This window comes from Callorhinus ursinus, unplaced genomic scaffold (assembly GCF_003265705.2).
Source record: "Callorhinus ursinus isolate GAN/ISIS: 27379988/994484 unplaced genomic scaffold, GSC_fseal_2.0 scaffold72, whole genome shotgun sequence".
Classification (NCBI taxonomy): Eukaryota; Metazoa; Chordata; class Mammalia; order Carnivora; family Otariidae; genus Callorhinus; species Callorhinus ursinus.
In genome coordinates this window covers 6,072,615-6,097,317 of record NW_027397134.1, presented here as the reverse complement: position 1 = coordinate 6,097,317, position 24,703 = coordinate 6,072,615, and the positions used below count along the sequence as shown (strand labels likewise).

The 24,703-nt window shown below is 38.4% G+C and overlaps 1 protein-coding gene and 1 pseudogene across 3 annotated transcripts in view; one reads left to right on the top strand and one right to left on the bottom strand.

Moving 5' to 3' along the window:
* Positions 1-3,774: 3,774 nt before the first annotated feature.
* LOC112813219 (dnaJ homolog subfamily A member 1 pseudogene) lies at positions 3,775-5,157 on the top strand (annotated as a pseudogene).
* Positions 5,158-9,096: 3,939 nt separating this feature from the next.
* SLC5A1 (solute carrier family 5 member 1) overlaps positions 9,097-24,703 on the bottom strand; it is a 140,505-nt gene continuing 124,898 nt past the window's right edge. For all 3 annotated transcript variants that reach the window (XM_073886790.1, XM_073886789.1, XM_073886791.1), the window contains one exon: positions 9,097-11,257. In XM_073886790.1, the coding sequence (XP_073742891.1) occupies positions 11,040-11,257 (218 nt within the window). In that variant the 3' untranslated portion in view covers positions 9,097-11,039. The remainder of the gene's footprint in view (positions 11,258-24,703) is intronic.

Genomic DNA, 24,703 nt, shown 5'->3' with positions numbered 1-24,703 from the left:
AGTGTTGAGGTCTCCTACTATTAATATATTATTATCCATATGATTCTTTATTTTGGTTAATAGCTGGTTTATGTAGTTGGCTGCTCCCATGTTGGGGACATAGATATTTACAATTGTTAGATCTTCTTGTTGGATAGACCCTTTAAGTATGATATAGTGTCCCTCTACATCTCTTACTATGGTCTTTGGTTTAAAATCTAATTTGTCTTATATGAAGATTCTATCCCAGCTTTCTTTTGAGGTCCATTAGTGTGATAAATTGTTCTCCATCTCCTCACTTTCAATCTGGGCGTGCCTTTAGGTTCAAAATGAGTCTCTTGTAGACAGCATATGGATGGATCCTGCTTTTTTATCCAATCTGATACCCTGTGTCTTTTGACTGGAGCATTTAATCCATTTACATTCAGAGTAACTATCAAAAGATATGAATTTAGTGACATTGTATTGCCTGTAAAGTCCCTGTTTCTGTGGACTGTCTCTGTTACTTTCTTGTCTATATTACTCTTGGGGTTTCTCTTCACTTACAGAATCCCCCTTAGTATTTCTTGCAGGGCTGGCTTGGTGGTCACATATTCTTTCTGTTTCTGCCTGTCCTGAAAGCTCTTTATCTCTCCATGAGTTCTGCATGACAGGCTTGCTGGATAAAGTATTCTTGGATGCATGTTCTTCTCATTTCGTACCCTGAATATGTCTTGCCAGCCCTTTCTAGCTTGCCAGGTTTCTGTGGACAGGTCTGATGTTATTCTGATGTTCCTCCCTCAATATGTAAGGAACCTCCTCTCCCTGGCTATTCTCAGGATTATTTCCTTAGCTGTAAAATTTGCAAGCTTCACTATTGTATGTTGGGGTGTTGATCTATTTTTATTGATTTTGGGAGGGGTCCTCTCTGCCTCTTGGACTCCAACTCTTTTTTCCTTCCCCAGAATAGGGAAGTTCTTAGCTATTATTTGCTCAAATATATCTTCTAGCACTCTCTCTCTCTCTCTCTCTCTCTCCACCCCCTCAAGGATCCCAATAATTCTGACATTGGAATGTTTCATGGCATCATTACTCTCTGGAATCCTTTTCTCATGTGTTACTAGCAGCCTGTCTGTTTTCCTCAACTTCCTTCCTTTCCATCAGCATATCTTCTGGATCACTAATTCTCTCTTCTGGTTCATTTACCCTGGCTGTTAGAGTATCCAGTTTAGACTGCATCTCATTCATAGCATCTTTTTAGTTCAGCCTGATTACATCTCATTTCTGCTCTTAAAGATTCTATATTGTCACTAATGCTTTTTTCAGGCCTAACTATTGACTTTAAGGTTGCTATCCTGAATTCTATCTCTGACATTTTGCTTATATCCATATCCATTAGTTCTGTGGCAGAGGACATGGTCTCTGTTTGTTTTCTTTGTTGAGAGTTCCTCCTCCTAGTCATTCTGTCAAGGGATGGTTGAGTGAATGAGCAGAGTCCAAAATATCAACCACAACCCAAGCAAGATGCACCCTAGCAAAATCCGGAGTGGTCAGAAGCTACCACTGAAAAAGCAAAGTCAAAATTAAACACAAGAGTAAAATTACAAAATTAAAAAATTTTTTAAAAGGTGGGGAGGGGAAGGGAGGCTAGAATCTCTCAGTGTGCACAAAGCAGGGTGTTTCAGTTGTTCCCGGGTGTATTTTGGTCTGTGTGTTAGAGGACACTATGTCCCAAAATTACAAGGAATGTAAAACTTATATAAAGGTAAAATTGAATAGAGTGAAAAAAGGACGAAAATACAATGAATGTGGAACACTATATCAAAAACTAATGATGTAATGTATGGTGACTAACATAACATTATAAAATAAATTTTTTTTAAAAGAACTAAAATAAAGCATATATCTATAAAAAATACAGGTGTGAAAAAATAGAAGTTAAAAAGCTACTATGAACTACAAGTTGATATAATAAACATCTAGTTGAAATGAGGAGATGGTAAAAAGAAAAAAAGACAGAGAAAAAGCATAAGGAAAAGAAAAAAAAGAAAAAGAATTTTATCCAAAAAATGAACAAGTCATGAGACCACATCTGGAGCTCAATATACAATTTTCCCCTGGTGTTGAGATTTTACAGTCTTATGGTATCCATAGGATTGTTGTCCCTTGTTCTTCCAGCCTGTCTTCTAGGGGAGGGGCTTGCCATGCTCTTTCTCAGTAACCCTACCTGCGCGGATTTGCCCCACCCCCTGTTTGGGGGATGGGCTCAATGGAAACTGTTCCTTTCTGTAGCTTTTGTTCCCTGGGGGCTTTCTGCGCCTCTTCAGAGGATCAGAGCAAAAATGGCCACAGCCAAACCTTTTGCCAAGGCAGAAAATTCAGTCTGCCCTCTTTTTTTTTTTTTAAGATTTTATTTATTTATTTGAGAGAGAGGATGAGAGAGAGAGCACATGGGGGGGGGGGTCAGAGAGAGAAGCAGACTCCCTGCTAAGCAGGGAGCCTGATGCGGGACTCAATCCCGGAACTCCAGGATCATGACCTGAGCCGAAGGCAGTCGCTTAACCAACTGAGCCACCCAGGCGCCCCTCAGTCTGCCCTCTTTAATAAACCCTCCAGGACAAACAGTCTCCACTTCTGTGTGCACCACCAAAACTGCAACTTCCTGCAATGTGCACCCATAGCAACTCTCTCAGAGGTCATCCGAGGGGCCCAGGAGTGCCACTGCCCTTTATGATTCTAAATCCTCAAGCAGCTGCAGGATCCTGTGCACACCAAAAGCTCCTGGATAGTGTCTGGGTGCTGCTCTAAAGGCCTTTCTGTCCCACTACTGCTCTATGAGTTTTTGCCAGGTTGCAGGTGCAGGTTCCAGATTTTCTCAAGCTGTTCAAGAGAAGAGCTATTATCAACTGGCCCAGCTCACAGTTTATGGCAATCCAAACTGAGAGTCTCTTCCTGGGCTTGCTGACCATAACCTGCTTCCTGGCTCCACTGCTCAGGCACTCTACCAGTTCAGGAAGCCCCTTTTTTCTCTGGTTCCTCATATCCCAAGACCATAATGCCCTATCTAGATTCTGCCTTTTCATTTCCAGAGCCCCTTCTAGAGCAGATTTTTCAGGGTTCTGATTTTGCACTCCAGTGTTTAATCACTTTCCAAGAGCCAGCTTATGGAGGCTCCATCCCCCTTCTGTTTATCTACCGATATCCCCACAGATTCACAATTCCACACGTCCTACCTTGCAAAAAGCAGTCACTTACCTTGCAAAAAGCTGTCGCTTTTCTGCTTGTAGAGATCCAGATATATATTCTTACATCTGAGGCTAATTTTGTGGGTATTCAAAATGGTTTGATAGATATTCAGCTACATTTTGGGGACCAGTTGAGATGGGATCCCCTGCTCCTCCACCATCTTGCCTCCTCCCCCTGTAGGCTTTTTTTTTTCTACTGTAGGTTTTCAGTAGAATCTTAGGTGTCCGGAGCTTGTTTAATTTGGCTTTCAGTGTTTCAAGCTTTTCCAGTCTGAGTTTAGAGTTAAGTGAAATAGAGAGGAGCACCTTGTGTCAGTCCCTCAGGCATCCCTCAGACAGGTTAGATTAGGCATACACAGTAATTTGTCAATGTGGTCTGCTCTGCTCCCCTGGACAGAGGGAAATGGGGACACAGGCTGCCCCCACTTTAAGACAACTGATACTTTATGACTGCTGCTGTTTTAAGATTGCCACCACAAGGGAACTTTCCAGAACGCTCGGTGAGACGCGGAGCAGCAGCGGCTGCCCGAGCTGCGCCCAGCAACGCGCCCCTTCCCGCTCCCCCACACCGGCCTCAGCCCTCTCACCGGCTGTAGAAAATGGTGAAAGAAACCACTTACTATGATGTTTTGGGGGTCAAACCCAATGCCACCCAAGAGGAATTGAAAAAGGCCTACAGGAAACTGGCCTTGAAGTACCACCCTGATATGAATCCAAATGAAGGAGAGAAGTTTAAACAGATTTCTCAAGCTTACGAAGTACTCTCTGATGCAAAGAAAAGGGAATTATATGACAAAGGAGGAGAACAGGCAATTAAAGAAGGTGGAGCTGGTGGTGGTTTTGGCTCCCCCATGGACATCTTTGATATGTTTTTTGGAGGAGGAGGAAGGATGCAGAGAGAAAGGAGAGGTAAAAATGTTGTGCATCAGCTCTCAGTAACCTTAGAAGATTTATATAATGGTGCAACACGAAAACTAGCTCTGCAAAAGAATGTGATTTGCGATAAATGTGAAGGCCGAGGTGGTAAGAAAGGAGCAGTCGAATGTTGTCCCAATTGCCGAGGTACTGGAATGCAAATAAGAATTCATCAGATAGGACCTGGAATGGTTCAGCAAATTCAGTCTGTGTGCATGGAGTGCCAGGGCCATGGGGAACGGATCAGTCCCAAAGACAGATGTAAAAGCTGCAATGGGAGGAAGATAGTTCGAGAGAAGAAGATTCTAGAAGTTCATATTGACAAAGGCATGAAGGACGGCCAGAAGATAACATTCCATGGTGAAGGAGACCAAGAACCAGGACTGGAACCAGGAGATATTATCATTGTTTTAGATCAGAAGGAACACGCTGTTTTTACTCGGCGAGGAGAAGACCTCTTCGTGTGTATGGACATACAGCTGGTTGAAGCACTGTGTGGCTTTCAAAAGCCAATATCTACTCTTGACAACCAAACCATCGTCATCACCTCTCACCCAGGTCAAATTGTCAAGCATGGAGATATCAAGTGTGTGCTAAATGAAGGCATGCCAATTTATCGTAGACCATATGAGAAGGGTCGCCTTATCATTGAATTTAAGGTAAACTTTCCTGAGAATGGCTTTCTCTCTCCTGATAAACTTTCTTTGCTGGAAAAACTCCTACCTGAGAGGAAGGAAGTAGAAGAGACTGATGAAATGGACCAGGTAGAACTGGTGGACTTTGATCCAAATCAGGAAAGACGGCGCCATTACAATGGGGAAGCCTATGAGGATGATGAACATCATCCCAGGGGTGGTGTTCAGTGTCAGACCTCTTAATGGGGCCAGTGAAAAACACTGCTGGCATTTTATATGCAGTAGTGAATGAGTGAAGGACTATAATCATAGCTCACTACTTGCTATTGTTTTTGTTTTAATATTCAACTATAGTAGTGTTTTAAATGAAGAATAAACTCAAATATAAAAGCTCAAAAAAAAAAAAAAAACATTGCCACCACACAAGAGAGAGGGTGACCATCACTATTTTGGTGACAGTCAACATTTTGTAGTATCTTTTTCTTGATTCAGTGCTTGTTTGGTTGCTATAAACTTTTGATTGCTTTCCTGAATTCTCCCAAAATTGGTTCTGACAGCTTCTGCCCATTGTTCAATGTTTCTGTCAGTAGGTGAGAGGTTGGAGTGGCCCTCTCCAAATTTTGCTGATGTCACCATTTTTATGATGTCATCCTGATTTACTTATCTTTGAAGACTTTTTATATTCTTTATCCATCTTTTTCCTAACGGTTTCCTCCTTTTTTGTTGCTGTTGTTGTTGTTGTTGGTTCACAGGAATCCCTTGAATAGTCTGGCTATCAACTGCTGGCTTTCTTTGCATCATTTCCTCTCTTCATGTTCTGCCTACTCTTTTTCTGGCCCTCTGGTGAGATGGATGTTGGACTTTCTGGGTTATATCTTTTCAGTTTTATTTCACAGTTTCCATCATTTTACCTCTTTTTAGTACATTGTGGGATAATTCCCGGGCTTCATATTTCTATCCACTAAGTTCAGTGCTGTCCATTCTGCTTTTTAGCCCATCCTCCAAGTATTCTATTCCAACAAGTTAAGTTTTCCTTTTCAACATCTCTGGGTAGACAGTGTAGTGTGGTACTTAAGAACTAGAACTCTGGAGTCAGGACCCTGGCCCTGGAGTGGTCATAGCTGGCATATGAAAACGACAGACAAGGAGTGTGAGACTGTAAAAATAGCTTATGTTAACTCACATCAAGGACATGGTACTGAAAATGCATTATTTAAAATTATAGAGAAACTTGGCTATTTGAAATTATATCAGTGAGAGTAAAATATCTCACTTGTAACTGAAGGCTCTGAGCCATATGGTTCACTGACAGAGAAGCAGCTTTAGTTTCCAACCCAGCTGCAGAGATTTGAATAACAGGTTTTCAGACATAACACTGCATATTTATCTTAACTGAATTTTCAAAAGAACAGGAACTCTGAGTCTTCCTAAACCAGCCTGGATATTAATCCCTTTACACACACTCTGTGCTTTTCTCGGAGCCTAACAACTAGAAAACAACCTTATCCATGTCCTGAGAGTCTTGAAAGAGCCCTCATGGAAGAATAGAAGCTACTTTCACAGAAAAGATATATTTCTATCACTATTTGATAAGGAGGAGATATTCACCTAAACCAAAACTATGGGTACAGGCTCTAGAGACAGACCCACCATGAGCAAAACAATCAACTTCCCTGAACCTTCACTGTTCATCTGAAAACAGAAATAGAAATGCTTAACTCCCTGATTTAAATGTTACAAATTTATAACATTTGTTAATATTAATAAATATGACTCAATAGATGTTGGTCTCCTGACTTGTCCAGATCCCACCCCTTTCCAAGATACCCAGAATTAAAGGAGAAATGTGTTGCTGTTGGAAGGCTGTCTTGGGAAATTCTGTAAGAGAGAGAGGGGATTGTCAGCCTCTAGGCCATGACCACCAAAATCCATCCAAGGTCCTTGGGTAAGTCCCCAAATCTCTGAACCCCAGTTTCCTCCAAATTATTTCATGGAACTATTGTAAAGATTAGGTGGGGTCATTTGGTACTGCCTACAAGGTCTGGCTCATAGAAGATGCCCAGTAAGTGTTAGTGCTTTTTCCCCTTATGCCCCCTTCCACATCTGTAAAAAATTCCACCTGTAAAACTGACTTTGAGGGCCAGCATGTATATGGTATGTGATGAGTATGAAATATAAAATAAAAGTCAAGCTGGTAAAATGTCAAGCCTTGGCATCTAGTGAGGAGGTCATAATTAAGCAGGTAGGCCCTAAAGGTAAGGCAGGTGGATTTTTCTATACCTTGACATGGTAATGTGCCTTAGCCATACCTATACAACTTTGGTTTCAGAAAAGAGTTTTGGTCCTGATACATCAATAAAAGTCTCAAAATGGGGCCTGAGAAAGAGGTTCCTCCAGTTCTGCCTGCCTTGGAGATGAAACGAAACCTCTTTGGAAACTAACTCTAAGTAGTTGTTTTCAAAGTGTGGTCCCCAGACCAGCAGCATCAAAATCAACTGGGAACTTAGAAATGCAAATTCTCAGGCCCCACTTCAGACCTATTGAATCAGAAACTCTGGGAGTAGCCCCAATAATCTGTGTCTTAACAAGCCCTCCAGGGGATTCTGATATAGGCTATCATTTGAGAACCACTGCTCTAAGCCTTTTATCTGATTCCTAAATGCACATGTACATGCTTCCAGCACTCATGTGTAGAGAAGGTCTTTTTTTTTTTAAGATTTTATTTATTTGAGAGAGAGAGAGCACACACGAGCAGGGCAGAGGGAGAGGGACAAGCAGACTCCCCCTGAGCAGGGAGCCCGATGTGGGACTCAATCCCAAGACCCTGAGATCATGACCCGGGCTGAAGGCAGATGCTTAACCAACTGAGCCACTCAGGTGCCCAAGAAGGTCCCTTTTATCAGGTGGGCATTTGCTAACAGTTTTTCTTTCTTTTTTTATTAAGATTTTATTTATTTATTTGACAGAGAGAGACACAGCGAGAGAGGGAACACAAGCAGGGGGAGAGGGAGAGGGAGAAGCACGCTTCCCACAGAGCTGGGAGCACGATAGGCTTGATCCTGGACCCCCTGGGCTCAATCCCAAGACTCTGGGATCATGACCTGAGCCAAAGGCAGATGCTTAACGAATGAGCCACTCACGCGCCACCTGCTAACAGTTTTTCAAGCAGGGGATTAATTGTATCAAATCACATATTCTTTAAGTTGCTTTTAGGACTACAAAAGCTTACTAGGAGCTTTTGTGATTTGAATATGGAGCTCTGGGACTAAACAACACTCACCCAGTGCCAATCAAGCAGCACTGGTGCCATTAACCTCACCCACACTTCTCTAATTCCATACTACCAACCCATCAAGGCAATGGCACCTCATTCAAATAATTTCATTCCCCAAAATCCAATCTGGAGGTTAGAAGAAGTTTTCTTGGGGCTAGATTGGGAAGAAAGTTAAGAAACTACTCTCCACCAACTAAGTGCACATATGTTTTTCTCCCAAGGTTTGCTTTTGTAAAGCAGGACAAGCTGTAATGCATCTTTTAGGAGATGGTGATTTCCACACCAGGAAAGAGTAGGTTCCAGTGAGTTCCAAAGGTAGAAATCCTCTAAGTGAATACCAATGCTTGACTCAGTTACATAAAATTAAACAATGCTCCCAGGTAAACCAAAGGCCCACAGACTAACTTCATTCTGCAGGAAAGGAGATTTCATTTGGGGAGATTCTTTTTAAAATAGTCATCTATGGGGGGATGGGGTAATTGGGTGTAAGGCATTAAGGAGGGCATGGGATGTGATGAGCACTGGGTGTTATATGCAACTAATGAATTATTGAACATTACATCTGAAACTAATGATGTACTATATGTTGGCTAATTGAATTTAAATTTAAATTTTAAAAAATAAAAATAAATAAATAAAATAGTCATCTATATTCAAAGATTTTTTTGCCTGATAGGACATGATTTTTCAGTTCTATAAACAGACCATAATAAAAAGTCACTCTGTTCCCAAATACCCATCTTCCATATGAGGAAAAAAGTACCTCTTTTATGTACTCCTGAAATTATTCTAGTACAATTTATCACTTATTGGCCCCTGGTCATCCAAGTGACTTAGTCTGTCCTAAAAAGACATTATGCATTGAAAGTAGAGTTACCTCATGTTTAGTAGAGATTTTGAAGTTGAAATCATCTCTTTTGCTACCTTTTATTCAAGTTGCCAGACTCTATTCTCCACTGTCTTGGCTCCTATTTCCTAATCCACATCTTGTGCCAACTAAAGCTTGCCACACATATGGTCAGTATCTGTTTAGAATATCTAGAAAACAGGAAACCTAGATGTTACATTTCTTAATGTTTTTATTAGTATCAAAGTAATACATTTTAATTTATGGGACTAAATGCCACTTACTATAACATCTGTTTCGCATCTTTCATGTATGTATCTGTTATCCTCTTTACAAAGTGACCTAGTCACACCCAGAGGACGTATGTAGATGCTATAAGCACCAATGTCCTCATTTTTCAAAGAGAAAAATACACAGTTGAGACAAAATAATTTACTACAAAATACACATGAATCATTGGCAATACCAGAAACTGAACCCAGGACAATCTAGATGCTTTGTGCCCGTTTCATCCACCAGCTTTCAATCCTTTTCCTTTATCTTTTCAAAGCTCAGAAATACCACAAACTCCACATGAAACTGAGTCTGCTGAGTAATGCCAGCCACAAGAAATTCTCCATGTTCCCCTCTTCTCTGCCTCACTTAAGGGCAATATGGAGGGTGTATCAACTAGTGTCCTTCCTTCCACAAGAACAAGCCATCCCTTTGCTTGTTGAACCATTTGTATGCCTAGGAACCACTCTCAGCTCCACAGCACCTCAGATCCCAGCTTTTTCCTAAACCAGCTTGAAATCAGTCAACACTAACATCATGACTTTTTCTTAACTTCAAAGTTTATATTACAACATAATTGAGATTTCATGGGTGGGACTAAAAGATTTTAATTAATCAGTTAATTAATTAAAATTATATTTAAAAACTTCTCCCTAGGAAACAGGTTCAACAAGAAATACACTCCTGTCAACTAAAAGTGTTGAATGCTATTACTCAGAACAGAGACCACCTACCCTAACTTTGGTCAATAGATGATCTCCACTCAAGACATCCCAAAAAGGAAGGACTGTGCTCACATGAACTCATGGAGAGGAGAATCTTGGGATAATTGTTTCCATGTTACAGGAGAGTGTGGCTGCTTTGAAATGACAGATGCTCCAAGAGGTACATTTGTTCTATTATGTGATATAGATCAGCTTCTAAGCTCATATGTCAACATCCACACCATGAAGAAGAGTGGCCTCTGGAAAATGTATTCCAATTGATGAGAGTCACCAGAGTGTGTACTGTGTACTTTGTGCAGCCACCAAAAAAAATAAATAAATAACCAAGGGCCAGGCTTACATAAAAATAAAGCAAGTATTTATAAATAAGTGCCCAAATCATGCATTTGGTCCATAAACGTGGCTGAGTGCCAAAGACATTCCAGACACAGCAAATGACAAAATAAGTGAAATCTCAAAGATGAGGAACTCATAACAGACAATTTAAAGAAAACCAGAAAATCCCTTTGACTCAAGATTATCCACTTTCCCCACTGGCCTGAGGCTGGTGCCTGGGTCCTTCCCTTTGGGGTAAGTTCTGCCATACCCAGGCTTTCCCTTCAAAGAACAAAACACCCAGGGCAGGGACCCTATCAAGTTCCCATCTTCAGCTTCAATGCATTCATTAGTTTATCAGATTGATTTTTCTTGTGCCAGGAAAAACTTGACAGGTGTATGATGAGAGGGGAAATATTTCTCTTTAAAAAAGATGGGGAGAAGGTCATGAAGGGAAAGCAGCATGAACCAGGGAGACTACAACTCTTAAAATAATATTCAAGGATCACAAACAACACTAACACACTGAATCTATCTGAGAAAAACTTGCATCACACATGGCAGGGCTTCTTTCTTACTGCATCTTTTCCTGGACATGACTGAGTTGGACTTTCCTTCTGCAGCTCTAATATATACAGCTGATGATATCACACTGGCTTCAAATACATAAGTTAAAAGCAAATTAATGATTTTTCTTCAGTTAGCCTGTAATTACACCCGTACACATTTATCAACTGGGCAAAATTTACACCTGGCTGGTTTACCACCAGCTTAACACCACAGAATAGAAGTTAAGGAGGCAGAGTAAAAAGTCTGGCCTTCCTGAACAAGGCCTGCCACAGAAGGCAAGGCTCAGGCAAAAAATGCATGGCAGAAAACGGCCACGGACAGCAGGATGATGCCATTGATGTTCACTACTGTTCGCCATAAAGGCTTCTCAGAGGTGTCTGTCATCTTCAGCTTCATAGCTTCCTCCTCTTCCTTCGTCATCTTGGGACCCTTCTGCTGGTCCAGGCCACAAAACAGATCATAGGCCCACTTGAAGCATCCTTTTTTCTCCTCAGGAACTTCTGTGTCAGAGGAAAGGTATAAAAGGATGGTTAGATACAGAAGTAAGAGGCAGGAGGAAAGGTTCCAGAGAAGATGCCATGAAAAGGAAATATCTGCCATTCTTCAGACATTTCCCAATTTTCTTGTTTGCCAGAATGGAAATGGTACAAAATGTTTGAGTAAACTTAATTAATTATAAGATGATGGTAATAGGTGAATTCTACATCTTTATGATCAACTAAATTAAGCTTTATCTCTGTCAGGCCAACACAAATACATTTTTATTTAGAAAAGTCAGAATCAAACAGGAAATAATAGTCTATGAAAAGAAATGTTAACAATGGACTGGGAAACTATGACATATGAACAAGGAAAATCCACCTGCAAACCATATAAACTCATATCTGTTTACCACATTACTGGAAAGCAGTGAGACTTGCATGACTCAGGAGCATATTGGCTACACCTGGAAGTTCCAAAGCTTTATAACAGATCCAGCCATGTGGTAATAATTGGTCTGAATACTCCCTGACATAGGGCAGCAACAATGAACAATTCCAGAGCTTAAGATCTGATGTTGCATATCAATATTGCTGAATCAAACCACCCAACTGGCCCTGCCATTCAAAGTGGATGCCCACCAAGGGAACTGATTCTCTTCTCTGAGCCCAGGTGAGGCATTAAAGGTAGACAGACCTGGATTAGAATCCCAGGTCTATGGCTCACTAGATATTAAATCAAGCCCACTGTGTTTCAACACCATAGTCAGAGACTACTGCTCTCCACTCTCCCATTTTTAAGAGTCACAGACTTTTAGAATTGCAAATAACCTTAGTGATTAAGCACATACATATGTCAGAACTGTAACCAAAACTCAGCTTTATGGTTTTGCTAATACACCTATCTAATCTTCAAGTGCAGGTAAAATTGGATAAATAATACCTTCTTCATTATAAGATTTTATTAGAGAATGTCCAGTGTGTAGTAGATGTCAAGAAGTAATAGTCTCCTTCTATTCTCTTTTCTCTCATTAACATAAGAAAGAGGGGCAAGTCTCCTTGTACCCCTCCACTTTGGTCATTCCACCAAAATAGAATAATTGAGAAGAAGTAACAAAAGGTTGGGCTCACTGACCAGCACAAGGGATAAATGCATGGTTATCTGGGTGGTCTTTAGAAAGTCTCTATATCTCATTTACCCATCTGTAAAGTTGGAAGAATTATATTTGTATTATCCAACTTAAAAGTAAGATATGGTGCTAAAATGAATCACTAATGTATTCATAATTAAAATATGTCATGATCATATCATTACCAATCATGATGACAATGATGGTGATGATTACAAATGGGGTTGATGATACAGCTTCATGCTGCTATTTCTCAGAGAATGGTTACAGTGACATCCATTATCTATAAAAGCCCTCAAGAGATCTTTATTTTATTTTAATGGGTCAGGGCCTTCCATCTGCTTTCACCATGAATTGACCAAGAAACAACAGAATTCAAGTGTTGCCATCAATCTCAGAAGTCACTAAGCCAATTCTCTAGCCAACGGGAATCTCCTCTATGGAATCTCTGATAGATGCACACTTGCTGCTCACCCTTTTCAGATCAACTCAGAAAACTCTTCCTTAGTAGCAATCATAATGGTGATAATTATAGCCAATTCTTATAATGGAGCATTATCTTGTTCAATGTTTCCAACAGTGCTATTATAAGGTATAGGCTATCATTTAGAATATTTTTATATTAAGAACCTAAGCTTTAGAAAAAATGGAATCACTTGCACAAGGAGTAAGTAGAGAAGTGAGGATTCAATCCCAGTTCTTCTTGAATCCAAATCCCACACTATGTCTCTGCACTATCATGCCTCCTCACTTTGAGTTAAGATTGGATGAGTTCTGTTCTGGTGAGCAGAGGATATTGAACTGCAAGACACAAAAGGACCTTTTCTTCATAAGGTCACTACTTTCAAAAGCAGGAGACATAGCTGACTTTCCTAATAGATAGAAACAGACACAGAGAATTAGACAAAATGAGGAGACAGAGGAATATGTCCCAAATGAAAGAACAGGACAACACCACAGCAAGAGACCTAGGCAAAATGGAGATAAGTAATATGCCTGATAGGGAATTTAAAGTAATGGTCATAAAAATACTCACTGGACTTGAGAAAAGAGTGGAGGACCTCAATGAGACCCTTAACAAAAAGATAGAAAACAAAAAGAACCAATCATAGATGAAGAACTCAATAACTGAAATTAAAAATACACTAGAAGGAATAAATAGTAGACTAGAGGAAACAGAATAGATCAGTGACCTGGAGGACAGAGTAATGGAAAGCAATCAAATTGAACAGGAGAGAGAAAAATTAATAATAATAATAATAATACATAAAAATAGATTTAGGGAAATCAGTGACACTATCAATTGTAATAACATTTGCATTATAGGGATCCCAGAAGGAGAAGAGAGAAAAAGGGGGCAGAAATTTTATTTGAGGAAATAATAGCTGAAAAATTCCCAAACCTGGGAAAGGAAACAGAAATCCAGATCCAGGACACACAGTGAACCCCCAACAAAATCAACCCAAGGAGGTCCACACCAAGACACATAGTAATTAAAATGGCAAAAAGTAGAAGAGTTAAGATGGTGGAGGAAGAGGGGGACCCTTTTTGTCTTGTCTCTCAAATGCAACCAGATAGTTATCAAATCATTGTGAAAACCCAAGAAATCAGGGATCTGAGGGGGAAAAAAATGCTGCAAGTCTACCAGTAGACCACTGCTTTAAATTTTTATTTTTATATGTACTTTATATATTTAAATTATTTGTTTCCTTACATTGTAGTGTGTGTGTGTGTGTGTGTGTGTGTGTGTGTGTGTGTGTGTGTGTGTGTGTGTTTCTTTCTTATTTGAGACCTAGTTTCTTTTAACAAGCAGACCAAAACACACCCAGGATCTAGTGGGATTTTGTTGTTGTTCTATTGTTGTTTATTATTGTTTTTGCTGTTTTTCTTTCTTCTTTTCTTTTCTGGACAAAATGACAAGATGGAGAAATTCACCCCAAAAGAAAAAAAAAGAGGGAGTACTCACTGCCAGGAATGTAATCAATATGTATATAAGTAAGATGACTGAACTAGAATTTAAAACAATGATTATAAAGATACTAACTGGGCTTGAAAAACAGCATACAAGACACTAGAGAATCCCTTATTTAGAGATTAAAGAACTAAAATCTAGTCAGGCCAAAATTTTAAATGCTATCACCAAGATGCAGTCTTAAATGGAAACCATAAAAATGAAGATGGATGAATTAGAAGAGTGAATCAGTGATACACAAGATAAAATGATGGAAAATAAGGAAGCTGAAAAGAAGAGGGAAAGAAACCTACTAGAGCACAAAGGTAGACTGAGGGAACTCAACGATTCCATAAAGCAAAATATTATCCATATTATAGAAGTCCCAGAAGATGAGGAGCGGGAGAAAAGGGCAGAAGGTTTATTTGAACAAATTACAGCTGAGAGCTTACTTAATCTGGGGAAGGAAACAGGGTTTCAAGTCCAGGAGGCACAGAGACCCCCCTCAAAATCAACAAGAATAGATCAACAACTCAACATATTATAGTCAAGTTTGCAAATTACAAAGATAAAGAGAAAATCCTGAAAGCAGCTCAGGACAAGAGGTCCTTAACCTACAAGGGTAGACACATAAGACTGGCAGCATACCTGTCCATGGAAACGTGGCAGGCCAAGAAGGACTGGCATGACATATTCAATGTGCTAAATGGGAAAAATATACAGCCAAGAATACTTTATCCAGCAAGGCTGTCATTCAGAATAGACAGAGAGATAAAGAGTTTCCAGGACAAACAAAAACTAAAGGAATTTGTGAACACTAAGCCAGTCCTGTAAGAAATATTAAAGAGCAGAGAGGGAGCCCAAAGGTAACAAAGACCAGAAAGGAACAGAAACAATCTACAGAAACAGCGACTTTATATGTAATACAATGGCACGAAATTCATATCTTTCAATAATTATTCTGAATGTAAATGGACTAAATGTTCCAAACAAAAGATGCAGGGCATCAGAATGGATTTAAAAAAAAAAAAGACCCATTGATACGCTGCTTACAAGGGACTCATTTTACACCCAAAGACACCTCCAGATTGAAAGCAAATGGACATCAAAAGAAAGCTGGAGTAGTCATCCTTCTTTCAGACAAACTAGATTTTAAACCAAAAACTGTAATAAGAGATGAAGGACACTATATCTTAACAAAGGGGTCTATCCATCAAGATCTAACAATTATAAGTATTTATGCCTCTATAAACCAATTAATAACAAAATTAAAGAAACTGGTTGATAATAATACAATAATAGTAGGAGGCTTTAACACCCTACTCACAGCAATTGACAGATCATGTAAGCATAACATCAACAAGGAAATGAGGGTTTTGAATCACACACTGGACCAGATAGACTTAATAGATATATTCAGATCATTTCATCCTAAAGCAGAATACACATTCTTTTTGAGTGCATATGGAATAAGATCATCTACTGGGTCAAAATCAGCCCTCAACAGATACAAAAAGATTGAGATCATACCATGCATATTTTCAGACTGCAGTGCTATGAAACTTGAAGTCAACCACAAGAAGAAATTTGGAAGGACCACAAATACATGAAGGTTAAAGAATATTCCACTAGGTTCCTGTGTGGCTCAGTTGGTTAAGCAACTGCCTTCGGCTCAGGTCATGATCCTGGAGTCCTGGAATCAAGTTCTGCATCAGGCTTCCTGCTCAGCGGGGAGTCTGCTTCTCCCTCTGACCCTCCCCCTCTAATGCGCGCTCTCTCTCTCTCATTCGCCCTCTCAAATAAATAATTTTTTAAAAAAGAATATTCCACTAAAGAATGAATGCATTAGGGGCGCCTGGGTGGCTCAGTCATTAAGCGTCTGCCTTCAGCTCAGGTCATGATCCTAGGGTCCTGGGATCGAGCCCCACATCGGGCTCCCGGCTCCATAGGAAGCCTGCTTCTCCCTCTCCCACGCCCCCTGCTTGTGTCCCCTCTCTCGCTGTGTCTCTCTCTGTCAAATAAATAAATAAAAGAAAAGAAAAGAATGAATGCATTAACCAGGAAATTAAAGAAGAATTTTAAAAATTAATGAAAGCAAATAAAAATGAAAACATGACAGTTCAAAACCTTTGGGATGCAGCAAAAGCAATCCTAAGAGGAAAGTATATAGTAATACAGGCCTTCCTCAAGAAGCAAGAAAAGTCTCAAATACACAACCTAAACTAACACCTAAAGGAGCTGGAAAGAGAACAGGGGAAAAAAGCCTAAATCCATCAAAAGAGAAATAATTAGAAAAATTAGAACAGAAATCAGTAATATAGAAATTAAAAAAAAAAAACAGTAGAATAGATCAATGAAACTAGGAACTGGTTCTTTGAAAGAATTAATAAGATTGATAAACCCCTGGCCAGACTTATCAAAAAGAAAAGTGAAATGACCCAAATGAATAAAATCATGAATGAAAGAGGAGAGATCACAACCAACACTGAAGAAATACAATTATAAGAACATATTATGAACAACTATATGCCAACAAATTAGGCAACCAGGAAGAAGTGGATAAATTCCTAGAAACACATAAACTACCAAAACTGTAACAGGAAGGAATAGAAAGCTGAACAGACCCATAACCAGCAAAGAAATTGAATCAGTAACCAAAAATCTCCCAACAAATTCCAGGGCCAGATGGCTTCCCAGTGGAATTCTACCAGACATTTAAAGAAGAGTTAATACCTATTCTTCTGAAACTGTTAAAAAATAGAAATGGAAGGAAACTTCCAAACTCATTCTATGAGGCCAGCATTACCTCGATCCCAAAACCAGACAAAGACCCCATAAGGGAGAATTATAGATCAATATCCCTGATGAATATGGATGCCAAAATTCTCACCAAGATACTAGCTAATGGGATCCAACAGTACATTAAAAGGATTATTCATCACAACCAAATGGGATTTATTCCTGGGCTGCAAGGGTGGTTCAACATCCACAAATCAATCAAGGTGATACACCACATTAATAAAAGAAAGAACAAGAATCATATGATCCTCTCAATCGATGCAGAAAAAGCATTTGACAAAATACAGCATCCTTTCTTGATAAAAACCCTCCACAGTGTAGGGATAGAGGGAACATACCTCAATATCATAAAAGCCATATATGAAGGAATCACAGCAAATATCATCTTCAACGGGGAAAAACTGAGGAACATGACAGGGATGTCCACAGTTGTTCAACATAGTACTAGAAGTCCTAGCCTCAGCAATCAGACAACAAAAAGAAATGAAAGGCATCCAAATCAGCAAAGAAGTCAAACTTCCACTCTTCACAGACAACATGATAGTCTATGTAGAAAACCCAAAAGATTCCACCCAAAAATTGCTAGAACTCATACAGGAATTCTGCAAACTCTCAGGATATAAAATCAATGCACAGAAGTCAGTTGCATTTCTACACACTAACAATGAAGCAGAAGAAAGTGAAATCAAGGAATCGATCCCATTTACATTTGCACCCAAAACCATAGATACCTAGGAATAAACCTAACCAAAAAAGTAAAGGATCTGTACTCTGAAAACTATATAACACTTATGAAAGAAATTGAGGAAAACACAAAGAAATGGAAAAACATTCCATTCTCATGGATTAGAAGAATAAACATTGTGAAAATGTCTATGCTACCCAGAGCAATCTACACAACCAATGCAATCCTTATCAAAATACCATCAGCATTTTTCACAGAGCTGAAACAAACAATCCTAAAATTTGCAAGGATCCTGAAAAGATCCCAAATAGCCAAAGGAATATTGAAAAAGAAAACCAAAGCTGGAGGCATCACAATTCCAGACTTCAAGCTCTATTACAAAGCTGTAATCATCAAAACAGTATGGTACTGGCACAAAAACAGACACATAGATCAATGGAACAGACTAGAGAACCCAGAAATAGACCCTCAATTCTATGGTCAACTAATCTCCGACAAAGCAGGAAAGAATATCCCATGGAAAAAAGTCTCTTCAACAAATACTGTTGAGAAAATTGTACATCCACATGCAGAAGAATGAAACTGGACCATTTTCTTACCCCATACACAAAGATAAACTCAAAATGGATGAAAGACCTAAATGTGAGACAGGAATCCATCAAAATCCTAGAGAACACAGGCAACAACCTCTGACCTTGGCCACAGCAACTTCTTCCTAGACACGTCTCCAAAGGCAAGGGAAACAAAAGCAAAAATGAACTATTGGGACTTCCTCAGGATAAAACTCTTTTGCACAGCAAAGGAAACTGTGAAAAAAAAACTAAAAGGCAACCCACAGAATGGGAGATGATATTTGCAAATGACTTATGAGATAAACAGCTAGTATCCAAAATCTATAAAGAACTTACCAAACTCAACACCCAAAAAAACAAAAAATCCGGTCAAGAAATGGGCAGAAAATATGAACAGACACTTCTCCAAAGAAGATATGCAAACCATAAGAGACTCTTTTTTTTTTAAGATTTTATTTATTTATTTGACAGAGAGAGACACAGCGAGAGAGAGAACACAAGCAGGGGGAGTGGGAGAGGGAGAAGCAGGCTTCCCGCTGAGCAGGGAGCCCAATGCGGGGCTCAATCCCAGGACCCTGGGATCATGACCTGAGCTGAAGGCAGACACTTAATGACTGAGCCACCCAGGCGCCCCTAAGAGACTCTTAATTGTAGGAAACAGAAGGTTGCTAGAGAGGAGAAGGGGGGGTGGGATGGAGTAGCTGGATGATGGGCATTAAGGAGGGCACTTGATGTAATGAGTACTGTGTCTTATATACAACTGATGAATCATTAAATTCTACCACTGAAACTAATGATATATAATAATACATATATGTTAACTAAATTGAATTTTTTTAAAACTTAATAATAAATAAAATGGCAAAAAGTAGAGATAAAGAATTTTTTAAGCAGCAAAAAAAAAAAAAAAGAATGGATGAAAGAAAACCATAAAAGGGAAACCCCATAAAGCTATCAGCTAATTTTTCAGCAGAAACTCTCCAGTCCAGAAGGCAGTGACATGATATACTCAAAGTGCTGAGAGGGAAAAAAAAAAAAAATCTGCAGCTAAGACTATTCTATCCAGCAAGGCCATCATTCAGAATCGAAGGAGAGATAAAAAGTTTCCCAGACAAACAAAAGTTAAAGGAATTCATGACCACAAAACCAGAAATGTTAAAGGGGACTCTTTGAGTGGAAAAAAAAGGAGTAGGAAAAATAAGAAAGACAAAAACAATAAAAATAAGTATATCTACAAAATAGCAGTTAAGGGAGTCACAAAATAAAAGGATGTAAAGTATGACACCATATATCTAAAACGTGATGGAGAGAGGACTAAAGATTGGTTTCAAGCTTAAGCAACCACTAGTTAATATAGACTGTATAGGCATAAGATGTAATATACAAACCTAATGGTAACCAAAAATAAAAAACTGGTAATATGCAAAAAAGAGAAAGAAAAAGGAATCCAACTACATTACTAAAGAAATCCAACAAACCATGAGAGAAGAGAGCAAAAGCATAAAGAAACAGAGAACTACAAAAACAACCATAAAACAAGTAACAAAATGGAAATAAGTACATACCTATCGATAATTACTTTGACTGTAAATGGACTAAATGCACCAATCAAAAGACATAGGGTGACAGAATGGATAAAAAAGCAAGACCCATCTGGATGCTGCCTATAAGAGACTCATTTCAGACCTAAAGATGTGCAGATTGAAAGTGAAGGGAGGGAAAATGCAAATGGAAGTGAAAAGAAAGCCAGGGTAGCAGTACTTACATTGGACAAAATTGACTTTAAATCAGAGTATTACAAGAGACAAAGAAGGGCACTATATAATCATAAAGGGAACAATACAAGAGATATAACAATTGTAAATAATTATGAACCCAACCTGAGAGCACCCAAATACATAAAGCAACTAATACCAAACATAAAAGAAGAAACTGATGGCAATACAATAATAGTAGGAGACTTTAACACCCGCCTTACATCAATGTATAGATCATTTAAACAGAAAATCAACAAAGAAATGGTGGCTTTAAATGACACACTGGACCAAATGGATCTAACAGACATATTCAAAACATTCACCCTAAAACAGCAGAATACACATTCTTCTCATGGAACATTCCTGAGAATAGATCACATATTAAACCACAAAATAAGCCTCAACAAATTCAAAAAAATCAGTCATATCATACATCTTTTTCAGCACAATGCTATAAAACTAGAAATCAATCACAAGGAAAAATCTGGGAAAAAAACACAAACACATGGAGGTTAAATAACATGCTATAAACAATGAGTAGGTCAACCAAGAAATCAAAGAGGAAATAAAAAAAAATACATGGAGACAGATGAAACTAAAAACACAATGGTCCACAATCTTTGGGATGCAGCAAGAGCTGTTCTAGGAGGGAGGCGTACAGCAATACAGGCCTACCTCAAGAAGCAAGGAAAACCTAAAATAAACAACCTAATCTTATACCTAAAGGAGCTAGAAAAAGAAGAACAAACAAAACCCAAAACCGGTAGAAGGAAGGAAATAATAAAGATTAGAGAAGAAATAAACAAAATAGAAACTAAAACACACACACACAATAGAACAGATCAATGAAACAGGAGCCAGGTTTATTGAAACCAGGTTTGCTGAAAAGACCAACAAACTTAATATACCTTTAGCCAGATGCATCAAAGAAAAAGAGAGAGAAAGAAAAAGAGAGAGAGAGAGAAAGAGAGACAGAGGACTCAAGTAAATAAACTCAAAAATGAAAGGAAAAATAACACCCACACCACAGAAATACAAGGGATTGTAAGAGAATATTATGAAAAATTATATGCCAACAAATTGAACAATCTAGAAGAAATGGATAAACCTCCATAGAAACGTAGACCTCCCAAAACTGAATCAGGAAGAAATAGAAAATTTGAACAGACCAATTACCAGCAATAAAATTGAATCAATAATCAAAAAACTCCCAAAAAACAAGAGTCGAGGACAGACAGCTTCACAGGTGAATTCTACCAAACATTAATACCTGGTCTTCTCAAACTATTCCAAGAAATAAAAGAGGAAGGAAAGCTTTCAAACTCATTCTATGCGAGCAGTATCATCCTGACACTAAAACCAGATAAAGACACCAAAAAAAGAGATAACTATAAGTCAATAACTCTTATGAACATAGATTTTTAAAAAATCTTCAACAAAATATTAGCAAACCAAATCCAATAATACATTTAAAAAAATCATTCACCATGATCAAGTGGGATTTATTCCTGGGATGCAAGGGTGGTTCATTATTCACAAATCAATCAACATAGCACATCACATCAATAAGAGAAAGAATAAAAACCATATGATCATTTCAATAGATACAGAAAAAGCATTTGACAAAGTACAACATCCATTCATAATAAAACCCTCAGTAAGGTAGGTTTAGAGGGAACATACCACAACATAATAAAGGCCATGTATGAAAAACCCATAGTAAGCATTATGGTCAATGGGGAAAAACTGAGAGCCTTTCTCCTAAGGTCAGGAACAAGACAAGGATGTCCACTCTCACCACTTTTATTCAACATAGTATTGAAAGTCCTAGCCACAGAAATGAGACAATGAATGGTTTTTATTAAAAAGCATCCAATTGGTAAGGAAGAAGTAAAACTTTCACTATTTGCAGATGACATGGTACTACATATTAAATCCTAAGACTGCACCAAAAAACTACTAGAACTGGTAAATGACTTCAGTAAAGTTGTGGGATGCAAAATCAGTATACAGAAATCTAATGCATTTCTATACATTAATAATGTATTAAGTGTAAAAAAGAGAAATCAAGAAAACATTTCAATTTCACAAAAATGATAAAATACCTAGCAATAAACTTAACCAAGGAGGAGGTGAAAGACCTATACTCTCAAAATATAAAGCACTGATGAAAGAAATTGAAGAGAACACAAAGAAATGGAAAGATATTCCATGCTCATGGATTGGGAGAAAAAAATGTTGTTAAAATTTCCATATTACTCAAAGCAATCCGCAGATTTAATACAACCTCTATCGAAATACCAACAGCACTTTTTGCAGAACTAGAACAAATAATCTTAAAATTTGTATGGAACCACAAAAGACCTCAAATAGTGAAAGCAATCTTGAAAAAGAAGAACAAAACTGAAGGTATCACAATCCTATATTTTAAGATATATTACAAAGCTGTAGTAATCAAAACATTATGGTATTAGCACAAAAATAGACATATAGATCAGTGGAATGGAACAGAAAACTTAGAAATAAATGCACAATTATATGGACAATTAACCTTCAACAAAGGAGGCAAAAATATGCAATGGGAAAAAGTAACTTCAACAACTGGTGTTGAGTAAACTGGACAGCTACATTCAAAAAGAATGAAACTAGACCACTTTCTTATACCATACACAAAAATAAACTCAAAATGAAATAAGGACCTAAATGTGAGACCTGAAACCATAAAAATCCTTGAAGAGTGCAGACAGTAATTTCTCTGACATCAGTCATAGCAATATTTTTCTAGATATGTCTCCTGAGACAAGGGAAACAAAAGCAAAAATACACTATTGGGAGTACATCAAAATAAAAAGCTTCTGCACAGCAAACAATCAACAAAACTAAAAGCCGACTGAATGTGAGAAGATATTTGTAAATGATGTATCTGATAAAGGGTTAGTATCCAAAACATATGAAGAACTTATACAATTCAACACACACACACAAAAATAATACTCCAATTTAAAAATGGGCAAAAAATATGAATAGATATTTCTCCAAAGAAGACATACAGATGGACAACAGACATGTGAAAAGATGCTCCACATCACTTATCATCAGGGAAATGCTAACCAAAAGTATAATGAGATACCACCTCATGGCTATCACAATGGCTAAAATCAAAAACACAAGAAACAACAAGCGCTGGTGAGGATGTGGACAAAAAGAAGCTCTCATGCACTGTTGGTGGGAAAGCAAACTGGTACAGCCACTGTGGAAAAGAGTAGAGGTTCCTCAAAAAATTAAAAATAGAATTACCATGTAATCCAGTAATCATACTACTGGAAATTTACCCAAAGAATATGAAAACACTAACTCATAAAGATATATGACCCCTATATTTATTGCAGCATTATTTACTATAGCCAATTTATGGAAGCAGCCCAAGTCTACCAATAGATGAATGGATAAAGAAGATGTGATAGAGACAGATGATGTAGATAGATAGAAATATACCATGGAATATTAGTCAGGCATAAAAAAGAATAAAATCTTGCCATTTGCAACTACATGGATGGCGCTAGGGAGTATAATGCTAAGTGAAATAACTTAGTCTTTTAAATCTCTGATATTCTCGCTAATGTGGAGACACATTTGGTTTTTTTTATTTTATTTTATTATGTTGTTAGTCACCATACATTACATCATTAGTATGATGTAGTGATCCACGATTCATTGTTTATGTATAACACCCAGTGCTCCATGCAATACATGCCCTCCTTAATACCCATCACCAGGCTAACCCATCCCCCACCCCTCCCCTCTAAAACCCTCACTTTGTTTCTCAGAGTCCGTAGTCTCATGGTTTGTCTCCCCCCTCCGACTCCCCCACTTCATTTTTCCCTTCCTGTTATCTTCTTTTTTTTTCTTAACATATAATGTATTATTTGTTTCAGAGGTACAGGTCTGTCATTTATCAGTCTTACAAAATTCACAGCACTCACCATAGCACATACCCTCCCCAATGTCCATCACCCAGCCACCCCATCCCTCCCACCCCCCACCACTCCAGCAACCCTCAGTTTGTTTCCTGAGATTAAGAGTCTCTTATGGTTTGTCTCCCTCTCTGGGTTTCATCTTGTTTCATTTTTTTCCCCCCTTCCCCTATGATCCTCTATCTTGTTTCTCAAATTCCTCATATCAGTGAAATCATATGATACTTGTCTTTCTCTGATTGACTTATTTCGCTTAGCATAATACCCACTAGTTTCATCCACGTCATTGCAAATGGCAAGATTTCATTTTTTTGATGGCTGCATAATATTCCATTGTGTATATACATAACATCTTCTTTATCCATTCATCTGTTGATGGACATCTTGGCTCTTTCCATAGTTTGGCTATTGTGGACATTGCTGCTATAAACATTGGGGTGCACGTACCCCTTTGGATCACTAAATTTGTATCTTTGGGGTAAATACCCAGGAGAGCAATTACTGGGTCGTAGGGTAGCTCTATTTTCAACTGTTTGAGGAACCTCCATACTGTTTTCCAGAGTGGCTGCACCAGCTTGCATTCCCACCAACAGTGTAGG